Source organism: Crassostrea angulata, chromosome 6 (genome assembly GCF_025612915.1).
Source record: "Crassostrea angulata isolate pt1a10 chromosome 6, ASM2561291v2, whole genome shotgun sequence".
NCBI lineage: Eukaryota > Metazoa > Mollusca > Bivalvia > Ostreida > Ostreidae > Magallana > Magallana angulata.
The window spans coordinates 29,757,053-29,769,634 of NC_069116.1; the positions used below are offsets into that span (position 1 = coordinate 29,757,053).

Below are 12,582 nucleotides of genomic sequence, written 5' to 3' on the forward strand. Positions count from 1 at the left end.
TGCCAATTTTAATCTTGAATAGTATTGATAACTCGTAGAACAAGTAAAGTTCTCTGAGTATTTTTGTTGACCTAAGGGGCAGTTATGGTTGGAGATGTCAATAATCTATTCACAAAATTCACAAAAAGATGAACAAAGATAAATTCAACATCGAAGACGCATTTGAATCGGACGAAGATGAAAAGATTCGGGTTTATGGCGCTACAAAACAAACACCTGTAAAAGGTCCCAAAAATAGGGAGAAAATCAGCTCTACCTCCGATGAAATACCTTTGACGGAATGTCAGGTAAGTTGATATTAAGTTGCATTGTTGTACAGTGCAGTATTCATACTTTTTACATGTTTGATCAACATAAATAGTTAGAAACCGATGCATAAGCTAGTACTAATTTGTGGTCACTGGCTTGGTATTGTAAATACTTTTCGACCATGATATTGACTTGAAAGTGAAAGGGTGTCATATGAATTCTAAAATAACTATGGTTGGTTGATTCGTGTATTTCAAAATCCAAATATTCACATGATACTAGAAATTTAAGGCATATACATTTTCTTTAGTTTATTAATAAATTATGTGTTTAAAAATTGTCTTAAAATGTTTTCAAGTTTATAGAATCTTTCTCCGAATAAAATTCATGTGTACACATGGAAATATAATTATCAGATTATTGATGGCTGAAAGAATGTCGGAAACAAAAATATACAGTAAAAATCGTCATAAAACAATATTTTCACTAGATTTAAGAAATTTATATTTGTTTTTTCATATTATTGTGTGGATTAAATGAATATATGCATGGTTTTGACTCGGGACTGATTACATTGATCCCCTGGTACCTACATTGTAATTCGAAGGTGCTAATTATCAATGTTCTACAATATCTACCCTGGCTAATATCCAAGCCCATCCCAGTCTACCATTCATTGATTACGTTCTATTCCTTTAGTTTATTGTACGTCTTACGCGTTTTCAAAGCCATGCAATGTTCTTTCTATATTTCTCTTAAGGTAATGGTCCATACCCCACTAGATAAATAAAATGCGTACAGAATTTTTTCATATTTTTCAAACATGTATCTGAGGATATGTTCTCATCAAATTTTACCCTGTTGGGTGGTCCATCGGTATTATAAAAGCTAGGGTCATTGCTAAAAATAGAACCGATTGCGGAAAATGGCGCTTTTTCATACATAAAGAATATAAGCATAAGCCTGAAATTAGAATTTCACAAAATAATTTTTTGACTTATATCCTATGTAAAAAAAAAGGAGTTATTATTTCAAAACAAAATTTTTTATGTTACACTTGCTTATTTATCAAAAATAGATAAATCTGCATACAAATGAGATAAAATGAAATAAATTTTCAAAGAGAATTTAAGCTCTTATAATTTTATTTACGTACAGAATTCTCTAAAATTTTGATATTATTTACACATTAACGCCCTTAATCAATTGGAAATAAAATTACCCAAAGGACCGGCCTTTTCAGGATCACAATGGGCGTATTTTGGGTAAAAATCATTAAAATATATATTTTGAAAAAAGATCCGTAAAAATTAAATTGTGCATAGGTTTATTATTTCATCACTCTAAAAAATATGTTTAGATTATTGTTAAATAGAAAAGATGATTTAAACAAACTGTTGATCAATTTGTATTATCTAATCCGCAAAAGATTGTATCTTTGGATATCGGTAAGTATTATGGATCGAGATCGGTATTTAGAAATTGCAGTCCCACGCGTGGATAATGCTAACTACCTGATATATGCCTGTAAGACAAAACCTCTATTCAACCTTTTTTTACTGGTTTTAAAGACTGTTCTTAAAATGAAATAACTTTTCTTAAGCGCATGATTTTAATTCTAAAAACATTTTTTGTGGAAAATATATCTATGCTCGTTGCTAAGCGAATATAGGATATAGATGAAATAAGTCAAATTATTTCCCCTTGTGTCTTTATCTCCCTTATGCACTGGAATATAGATCTCGGTCAGGATGTTTATGCACTTTCAGGGATTAACGTTCAAAGAATTGGATTAAGTTCAACCTTGTTATGAATTGATGTTTATGCAGGACAAAAGTAAGCGGTCTGTATTTTCAAAACGAGTACTCAATCGACACAACCCAGTCAATTTTTCATTTCGCTGAGTAATAGGCTATAATTGATTGCAGTTTTCAGGATTTTTAATAGATTTGTTTTGAATTAATTTCTAGGTCAGCTTGATATTTTTGTTTTGAAACACATGTACACCTTTTAGCGTTAGGTCTCGATTAGATCGGGCACGGAAAAGACGTAATAACGCGTGAATTACGTCAGACGTTGTTTTGTGACGTATGGATCATTACCTTAATTGATACTATTAGATACCACGTAGTTATTGTTCAACATATATCTTGCATATAAAGCACCAAATGATGTAAAGGGGAAAATAAATTAGAAATGAAAAATGCAATATGATACCATATAAATAGCCTCAGAACATAACTGTTAGTAAACATAAGCTTGTAGATCGATGTATAGTTACAAAACTTTGCCATTGCCATTAAGTTAAGGAGGCTTGATGGTCAACAAATTAACCATCAGATCTATCTAGAATTTTAAGATATGATTTATTATGCATTAAACTGTTTTAAAAATTAGTAAAGGAAAAGTTCATGTATTTCAATTAAATGTGCATAACTTGAAAATGATGATTGAGAGATAATAACATAGGGTCTTCAGAATCATACATTGACTGTTACAGGTAAGATGTTACAGGCAAGATATGGGGTATATTAGATCTGGCCCCAGGGGTCATCCTCACCCCCCCCCCCCCCCCAGGATTTAGAAATGCCCAAATATATTGAAATCAGTTGAGATCCTGTCCCCATAACCACTTATATTTTTACCCTTGTGTCATGGAGCATCAAATATGTTGTCTAGGTCATGAGCCCCGGGGGTGGTCCTGATCCCCATGAAACAGAAAATAACCAAATATCTTCAAAACGGTTGAGATATCACCCCTAATTATTATATACTCATATAATAAGTTTTGAGATCCCAACCCCTAAACCATATATATTCTTGTTCCTTGTGTCAAGGGGAATTAAATAGTATGTAGGTCATGACCCATAGGGGTAGTCCTGACCCTCCTTGAATGCCCCGGTTAGAATTCCATCTTGTTTACCTTTTTAATGCTTTAAGGAAGTCCAGATGAATTTCTTGTAAATCATCTTCTTTAAAATACATATAAAAGCTAGATGTCCTCAACATGCATCAGTATCTATATACCGGCCATTATGGGATTTTTTATAATGCTGGTTCCTGTGAGAAAAAAATAAACCTGTTGAAACATTCCTTTCCACCAAAGTATCTAATAGTGGAAAAGTTTAAATTATATCATTGGTTTTTTTAAAAAAACTAGTTTTTAGGGAGATTATAAAGTTTATGAATGAGGTCAAATCCAGTTTATGTATTAGAATTGTTAGAGATGGATATAGTTGTGCAGCAACAGTAAAATCAATAACATGTACTGGTAGCCTATTCCCCTGGGGTCCTCTATATGATGCATTTTAATATTCACAATATACAATATATTTTGCAGAATATTTACATGTATGTATTTGTTTCAGTTTGCTTACTAAATACTCTGAGAAAAAAAATGTTCAATTTGTTTTTTCATCAGGCTAAAAAAGAAAACAAAATAACCCATTTATCAGTTAATCTGTATAGTAACATATTCTTATGTTACAAAAAATTGATCAAGGTCATAAATTATGCATATTAGATAAACTTGATGTCACTCTGATTTCTCCCATGCTTTTAAATTCTATGCTTTAAAAAATACTAAAAAAACATATTTAATAAGCTACTCATACGTTGTTTATTAGGTGAAGTGAAGTTTGTAATACCTGGTAAAAGTATAATTGTATATCAACGGAAAATTTATCTCATTAATCATTAACTAGGCCACCCATTCAAAGTTATAGGACCTGGTATGCCATTGAAAGTATATATTTTCTGTAAGTTACAGGAAATTGCAGATTATGTATGTTAAAAGTCATGTAACAATTACCGGTATATGCAAGCATATCATATTTTTAAAAAGGAAGTACTTCCAAAAAATAAGGAATTTAAAGTATAATTTATAAAGTAGAATTTGTGAACTTGTCCAAAAAGTTTGAAAAAATCAAAATAACTTGGTTTTTGTTTATTTCATCATGATAAATTTCCTCTGTGTGTTAATCAAGAGCAAAAAAATACCATTTTTTTAATGATAAATATTTACTGTCTGGAAATATTGATAAGGCAATTAATTGATTGATTGTTCCTGTCCTCCAGATGCCAGGTAGCAATGAATGGCTGTATGAAAGTCTTTGTTTTCAATTGTCAATAGTATCTCTATTTGCAATGTTTATAGATTTGTCCAGTATGGATTTATGTATGAGTATGACACCAAAATAGTTTCTCTGTTTGCAGAATTTAGATTTTCTATAAAAATTTACATGTGATATCATATTTATTATTCTCAATATAAATACTGCTACACTTCGGTACTCTATAATAATAAAGATATAAATGTTTTGTAGTATCTTAATTTTGTCTTTGAAAAATAAAATTATCGCATTATGAAGAACACCTGCCTTTTTAATGTGAGTATATTGTAAATTAAACTTATTATATTTGGCGTGTACGATATTTGGTGGAAATTAGTTTTTGAACAAGTTGGCATAGATTTGAATTAGGGTTTTCCTGAATGTGACTATATGCATGGCATTTGGCAATGTACTTGATTTAGTGGAAGCCGCATTCCACCAAAAGCATTAAATAGAATATACACAGCCAAATGTAGTACATCTGCAGTATATTGAAACTAATGTCATTTGTCAGTACAGGTTTTTGAATAATTAGAAATTAATGAAAACTGATGCTTAGTAGCCATTCTGACCACAATATACATATAAAGCTGCATCATTGACCAATATGTTGTACTATTACACTGATGTATAAGTACTTTTGTCCATGTTGCACTGTGTTTGTTCTTGGACCATTTCTGTGTTATAATTCTATTGAGTTTCTCCCCCAGACTGCTCTCATTTATAGCCAAGCACACAATAAACAGCATTGATTATTTGTTTATTGGTCAGTGTTTGTAGTACAGCGGTACTAATGTGGAACAGACATGTGCTGACCAACATGTCATCATGATCATAACGAGAGAGAGATTGAGAGAGAGAGATTTTCATTTATTTATAGTCAAACACATATTTAAAAGCATTGATTATCTCAGTGTTTATTGGAATATTGTAGTACCCCTATTTACCATGAGCTGTACTCATGTAACTGACAAGTGCTGACCACCCTATATCATATGAGAGAGAGAGAGAGAGAGAGAGAGAGAGAGAGAGAGAGAGAGAGAGAGAGAGAGAGAGAGAGAATTGTTCAAATTTTATAATAAGAAGAGAATGCAGGGAAGGAAGTGAGTAATGTACATACATATTTATTCATACATATAACAACATGTCACTGCCTTCCCATGCACATGCTGTTAAGGAGAATATATGTAATTGGTTAACTGTGAATAAGTAAATTTTTTGTAGTATGACGGTCAAGGCTACAGTGAACAGCAGTTGATGGGGAGCAGCCAAAAACCAGGGTAAGGTTCCAAAACTTGCTCAGTTTATTTTATTTTTATTCTTAATTGGCATTTTTGGTGTTAAAGTTGCAGGTTAACGACTTAAAATGTTTGTTAATTATTGAAGACAAAGGTACATGTATGTTATTGTCTACTTAATGATATGTAAAGGAGTTTATGTCATGAATTTTCAGTAAAATTTACTGCAGGTTTTATTTCTCATTAAAACAAACAATAAATTTAGCTCAGGGAAATAAACTCAAGCAAAAGCAGCTGTAATTACTAGCAGATGTTAAATTGCTTGAAACAATGAGAAGGACAAAATTGGATACAAACTAATAATTTTTTGTACGTGCTAATGAACAGAAAATGTAAATTCCACCGTGGAAGCAATTTACTCTGTAAAAAACGTAATACCATGGGTAAATGCCTGCAGGTTATGACAGCAAGAAGAGTAAGGCTACTCTATGATTGAACATATAATAAGGCTTTGTTATTATTATCACCCAATAATGAAGCCAGTAATGGATCTGCAGGTTGCAAGATGATGGCAGAGGAGAGCGTTATTTGTATATGTAAGCGAGGAAAGTCATAGCAGTCCTATAGTTAGAGAATAGAGAACCTTGTACTTACTTGTACCAGCATGTGTAGACTAATTGTGTTGAAAGAACTGAAACTATTCTGGAGAAAAAAAGTATTTTTTGACTGTTGATACTAAGAGCATGGAGGAAAGTTGGTTTGGAATTTATTGGGTGAAGGTGTTTTTTATTTCTTGGAGTTCTAATCGTTAAAGCATGGATTCAAATTTTCAATCAAGCAACAAGATGTGAGTAGCATTTTCCAAGGGTTTCATCTATTGAAACTCAGACAAGTTTATGTTGAGAAATTTAAAAAAGCATGTATGTTCAAATATCCCAATGAATTGGTTTAATTGAATAACTATTTTTAAAAACTGCCATTACATAACCAGTACTGATACTGAAGAGAAAAATAAGTATTTCTTCTACCATTATTGACACTTAAAAGCATGTCATTGCTGTTTTCAAAAAGATGCATTCATCTTTTACTCCAGGATTATCAGTTCTTCTGTGAGAGTATAAATCCGATGGCCTCAGTTTTACATCTGCATTGACTGTGTATGGTATTGGATTCATCATTAGCGCTTTTGATAATTGATCTTGCAGAATTGGTCTTGATTATACTTAAGCTAGAAAAAAAATCTGTAATATTTTCATTGTTTTTAGATTGATTCTTTAAACTGTCTTATACTAGAGTTTAAAGACATTGGTGAATATATTACACTCCAGCTTGCTTAAATTAATAAGCTTTTTTTACAACGAGCTCAGTTACTGCAAATGTTTGCAGTGATTTGTATGATGGCGTAGTTGATTGAGTGATTTTTATAGTTTGGTTGAGAACTATAGTTGATAATGCATATGCAGTTTAAAATTGTTTGACTGAGAACTCTTGATACAACTTTGTGTATATCTATGGCTTCTTGAGAATAAATGAAGTTTATTTTTTCATTTTTCAATGCTATAAAGCTTTGCTCTGACTGGTTTTTGGCTGTTAACAGTTAGCAACTGGGCCTTTTTGTTGCACTGCCAGATGCCAAGTTAAGCAAGGTCTAGCTAATATTAATAAAGACCCACAATGCATAAGCCTTAGAGCTTAGCAATGACCATGTATATTATACTAAATACTGTCATAAAACTTGAAATGTAATAATTAAAATCAATGCAAACTCTGATTATATCATGTGACCAAATCATGATTGATAATTGTAATCATATCTATGCTTTTTCTATTATATTTGCATATTGCATATTGATTCAATAATTACAGTATAGCAGTATATTAATGGAGTAATTTCCCTTGTAGTTTCAGTATATGTGCACTCTGATATCAGTATTATAAATAAATTACTAATAAAATGAACTGTTAGATGACTAACTGTAGAGGAAGTAAAGAATGAACTTAATATGTTGTAAACATCACATATGTAATCTCCAATATCAATTAAGATGCTAGAAATTGCGATTCCTATGAATGTATAGTGAAAGAAACAATTGTTCGATTCCAAGCAATACCGTATACTAGTACCTGTATTTTCTTTTTGTAAACACCATATCAGCTAGTTTGAATTTGTTATGCTACAATTGCATGCTTGGTTGAGGGTTGTTTTATTTCTACTAACACATTTCTTTTTCCAGCAACCCACTGGCGAGGGCATCCGGAGTCTCTGATCACACGAGTTGGTCAGGGGAGACTGTAGTATCCTCCAAATCGTCAAAGGAGCCACGGTACTGCCATCTGTGTAAACACAAATCAAACCCAAGCAGGTTGTTGTGTGACAAAGTTTGAATTAGGGTCATATACTATTAGATATGGCTTGACAGGTGTGATCAAGTACTTCGACAGGTGTGTCCAAGTACCTGTAGAATTTTATGGTCACTCTAGAAGTGTAAATTAAACAGTTAGTTACATGTGTAATTTAGAAACTCTAAATGAGGGTGACTTTTCGATTCATTAGATGTATGAATCAGACATGCATGTAAATGAAGGCAATGATAGTAATTTAATAATGATGTATAAGTTATTGTTTAACAAACATGCAGTGAGGAATCAAGAAAATTAACACTCCTGTCTGTATCCAGCAATTTGTTGAACAAAACATGATGATTTAAAATAAAATTCAGGTTCATTAACGATGATCATAAAGTAAGTAAGAAGTAAGTAATTGTTTATTTAAGTGTCACATGCCAAAATTACAAGTAAAATTTCATATAGTTACAATACATAAAACATTGTCACCCTGCCTTAAAAGACATGAGACTCTAAAAATAGGATAGCTTATGCCCTTTTGCCTTAAAAGTAAAACATACAGCAAAATTATAAAATATCAGCATGTTTCCTTCTTTTAAACATTAAAACAAGTGATTTTGCTAACATGTCTTGTACATTTGAATTATTCATAAATTTATTTGATTTAAACAAAATATTTGTAAAATTTCTCAAATACATGTTAAGTAGAAACGCATGAAAGAGTTTCTAAAAACTTGCGTTGTATTTCCAGCAAAAAAATATCAGTTTAAATACTTACTGATAAACAATAAAGTAAGCATGACAAAATATTGATGATGTATAAAGTCAGTGTACGAAATATACACTTTTCCAACAAGAATGTACGAACACCCCCTTAAAAAAACGAACACACAAAAAAAGCAATAACATCAAAGTTAACAGATTACAATATATTTCATTCTAATCTGGAAATGTATTTGTCTGTTGACCAAAAAAAAAATGTTTCCAATTCGCTTAACTTATTTATAGGTGGTGGAGACATCCCAAAATTAAAGAGAACTACAAAACAGTTTGTGGAGCTATCCTATTGACTGTTGTGGGAGCCGGTAAGCTATCTAATCTTTAATGTTCTTTGTACATTGTACATCTGCATTTTAATTTGATTGCAATTTAACTCTTGTTGAAAGCAATTTCTTCAAAGATTACATTTTTTCCTCTACAGCCTTGTTCTTGGTTGGGATTGGTATCGTGGCGTCACCAGATCGAGGTATAATCGTTGTTTCACAACCCCAGTAATGTCTATTCTATGTTTTAACTTTCAAATACTGGAATATTGATTTATTAATCGGCTCTATTGTTCGTCAATTGGAAAATATATATATACATGTATCTATACTCACATGTATTTAGCTGTCAAACGTAAAGAAATTATGAATTCTAAACTGTAAAGTTTTGCCTGGTCACGAATTGAGTATCTGTTGTAGGGTTAAGACCAAGATTCAGGGCTCACGATTTTTTGTTTTGTAAACAAGGTTAATGCCATGTTTTTGTTTATTGGTTCAATATACTGTTAAAGTTGTTTTTTTTTTTTCAAACTGATTTTCTATCTGTCGATTAGTTTTGAACACGAAGAAACAGTTCCTAGCATTTGTCACATTCTTTATAGGTATAAATCTGGAGAATTCATAATGTAAACAAAAACGTGACTTGTACTTTGTTTACATAACAAAGAATTGTTAGCTATTTATCTCACTTATAACTCGACGACTGACGCTCAGATTTTGGTTGACTATTTGAATTGCCTTACTGAAGCGATGTAAAAATTGCTTTATATTTCATGTTAGAGATGTATTGGAAAACACGTTCCATCTTCTTTCTAGTTCAGACCTACCATTACTTGTACAGATGTAAACCACGCGTTTAGAGTGATTGTTTTGTTTAGAGAATGCAATGCTCTAGTTTGTATCCTGTAGATTCCGTGTTCTTCTGTTGCAGGTCTCCACTGTTTAGTGTTCTTTATTGGGGGCGTGTTGTGTCTTATTCCAGGAGGTAAGTGTTGGACAGGAAAACATTATATACCTATTTACTGGCTATGAGGACGATATCAAGTTCATTGTTCCCGAGACAGCAACTATTTCACGAGGCGAAGCCAAGGGAAATAGTTGCTGTTAAGTAGATCTATTTATGAACGATGCAACCATTATATACTATAGGTATAATGAAATAAAAAGCCATTGACATTTAATAGGCTAAATAATGTATATGAAAATAGTTTAAAAAATTAAGGTGTAATACTATGTATAATTCCTTTGTTTTTTCTTTCAGTGTATCACGTGGTCTATATAATTCTAGCTATAAACGGCGTCGGTGGATACAACCTGTATAATTTACCTGTGTTCAACACATAGCAAAGATTGTTGATCGCCTAAAAAAAAATTGTTCAGTGCTGTGTCAAAAAAAAGATTAAATATGCTGGATATTTGATTATGTTCAATGACAACTCACAAAAAAGGAATGTTCGAAAAAAAGTAGGACATTGTGTTCACCTTAATTTTTTGCAATATTATTTATATTTACACATTGTTCAGAGGTTGTATTTTTCATTTATTGTATGAGAATTTATGTCATCTATCACCTTATTCATGATTTTTATGCTCTGATTTGCGCAGCTTTATATTGTTTATTATTTTTTTGTTTACACTCCGTGTTATTATTTTATTAATTACATGTAACTATATTTACTTGTCTATAATTTCTTAAAAGTAAATCTGATTATTTATTTTTCTCTTGCAACATTAATGAGATTAAGTTTTATTTGTTTGAAAAACTTCAAGATTAATACACGTACATGGTGTATAGTAAATGCAGGATTTTTAAGAGGTTTCACATTAATTGGATTGAATAAAATTAATTTGGATTTCATTTTACTTTGACCTACCATGAGAACCATATATGCAATGTTAAAAAGGTTTTTTTTCTTAAATTGACACAAAACGATGTTTGTTAAATATATATAATATCTTCATTTTGAAAAAAAAATTTAAAAAAGAATATGCTAGAGCAAATATGGTATACATAAGCCTTCTGAAGGGCAAAAGCTCAAAAATCTTTATAAGGAACATGTACATGTATTTAGCTCAATGTTTAGTCGTAGTACAATTCATACATGTAGCATTATCTACCGCTAATTGGTTTGCCAAAAACGTTGACCAGTCATTAATACACGTACTTTGATAGACAGAATAATACTGCTGTAGAAATTATATTGTAATTATTTTATTTTTAAGTGCATTTAGCACAAAGTACATATAAATTAAAACACAAATTTAGACATTGCAGAAGGTTGAATATGCTTGCAACTACATTGTTCAAAGTAGTTTTGGAGTAATATTCTAATTTTAAATTGCAAAGTAGATTTTTCATTTTCCGGTTTTTGAATTAGTTCGTTTGGGATATATTGGTAATTTAAAATTCTTTGAATTGCACTTCTTAAAGGACTTGGACACGATCTGACTTAAAATTTTCAAATTTTATTTTTCCATTTTCAATGTTTATACTGATGAATATAGAAATTCATAATGCTATGTCAAAATTTGAAAGTCAAATATCAAGTTATAAGCAAGTTACAGAGTTCATAATTCTTTGTTTTGTAAACAAAGCTCGAATATTTTAATTTTTACATATGTGTTGTATTGGTGCAAGTTTCAATCATATATATCTTTCTTTTGTTGATAATAGTATTTATGAAGATACTGAATTTGTATAAATTGTTTTTACACGTAATTTTGTCTAAGAAATGGTAATTCTCTACATTACATTTTTTGTAAACGACTATTAGACTCGAGCTTTGTTTACATAACAACCAATTCTTACCTCTGTATCTCGCTCGTAACTTGACTTTAACGTTCAAAATTTTGGTCGATCATTTAAAATGCACCAGTAAACCATTTTACACATAAAAACTAAAAATAAAATTTTTGACCTCAAATCATATCCAAGTCCCTTTAAAGAATACGTTTTCGTGTATTTTTAGCCATGCCAGTTATTTCATCTTGCACCCTCAATAAAGATGTTTTTTGCAGACTCGCACAACTAATATCAAATTGATACTAATCGGATTAGTGCTCATGACAACTTTAAATTTTTTTAATGTTGACTTGAGATCAATTTTCTTGCTGCAGGACATTTTCTAATGAAAAAAATTGTAAGTGTCAAATTTTTTGGGTTGGTATTTCGCTCCTCCTTTTTATTGTTGTTTTGTTGATATTTGTGCCCTTTTTTGTGACTTCGAACATCTGTGATATTTACATTCTGTAACCACTGACCAATAGATTACACTTGCTGTTGGAAAATGTTTTGTCATAAAAAAATAGTTCTAGAAAATAAAAACTTTGACGAGAAATACATGTTTTAATTGTGTGGGTTATTCTTTTTTTCTTCAAACAAGTATATAGATTATGAAATTTCCATTTTATTTCCAGAATTTGGATCAATATTATACATACTCAGTATCTTGGGGGGGGGGGGGGGGTATTGTATAACTTGTCCCCGCTATCTCGGTAAAGTTTTGGACTTTAACACAAATAGTAAAAAGAATTCAACTTATTGATTTAAAATAATATAAATAGTACATGTAACTATTTTTCATTTAGAAAATG

General features: G+C 31.0%; 1 protein-coding gene across 2 annotated transcripts; it reads left to right on the forward strand.

Annotated features, from left to right (window-relative positions):
* Window positions 1–53: 53 nt before the first annotated feature.
* LOC128188585 (transmembrane protein 134-like) lies at window positions 54–12,331 on the forward strand. Of its 2 annotated transcripts, XM_052859728.1 has the most exons (7): window positions 54–287; window positions 5,586–5,641; window positions 7,834–7,923; window positions 8,954–9,030; window positions 9,147–9,191; window positions 9,920–9,973; window positions 10,250–12,331. In XM_052859728.1, the coding sequence occupies exons 1-7, from the start codon at window positions 129–131 to the stop codon at window positions 10,330–10,332; spliced, it is 564 nt and encodes a 187-aa protein (XP_052715688.1). In that variant the 5' UTR covers window positions 54–128; the 3' UTR covers window positions 10,333–12,331. The 2 variants fall into 2 exon arrangements, with proteins under 2 accessions (XP_052715688.1, XP_052715689.1); XM_052859729.1 differs by lacking the exon at window positions 7,834–7,923.
* The last annotated feature ends 251 nt before the right edge of the window (window positions 12,332–12,582 follow it).

What these genes read in the sequence shown, in the direction of transcription:
- LOC128188585 (XM_052859728.1), top strand. Translation starts at nt 129, where the DNA reads ATGAACAAAGATAAATTCAACATCGAAGACGCATTTGAATCGGACGAA. An exon ending in AAATCGTCAAAGGAGCCACG is followed by an intron (nt 7,924 to 8,953) that starts GTACTGCCATCT and finishes ACTTATTTATAG; the next exon opens with GTGGTGGAGACATCCCAAAA. An exon ending in GTTGTGTCTTATTCCAGGAG is followed by an intron (nt 9,974 to 10,249) that starts GTAAGTGTTGGA and finishes TTTTTCTTTCAG; the next exon opens with TGTATCACGTGGTCTATATA.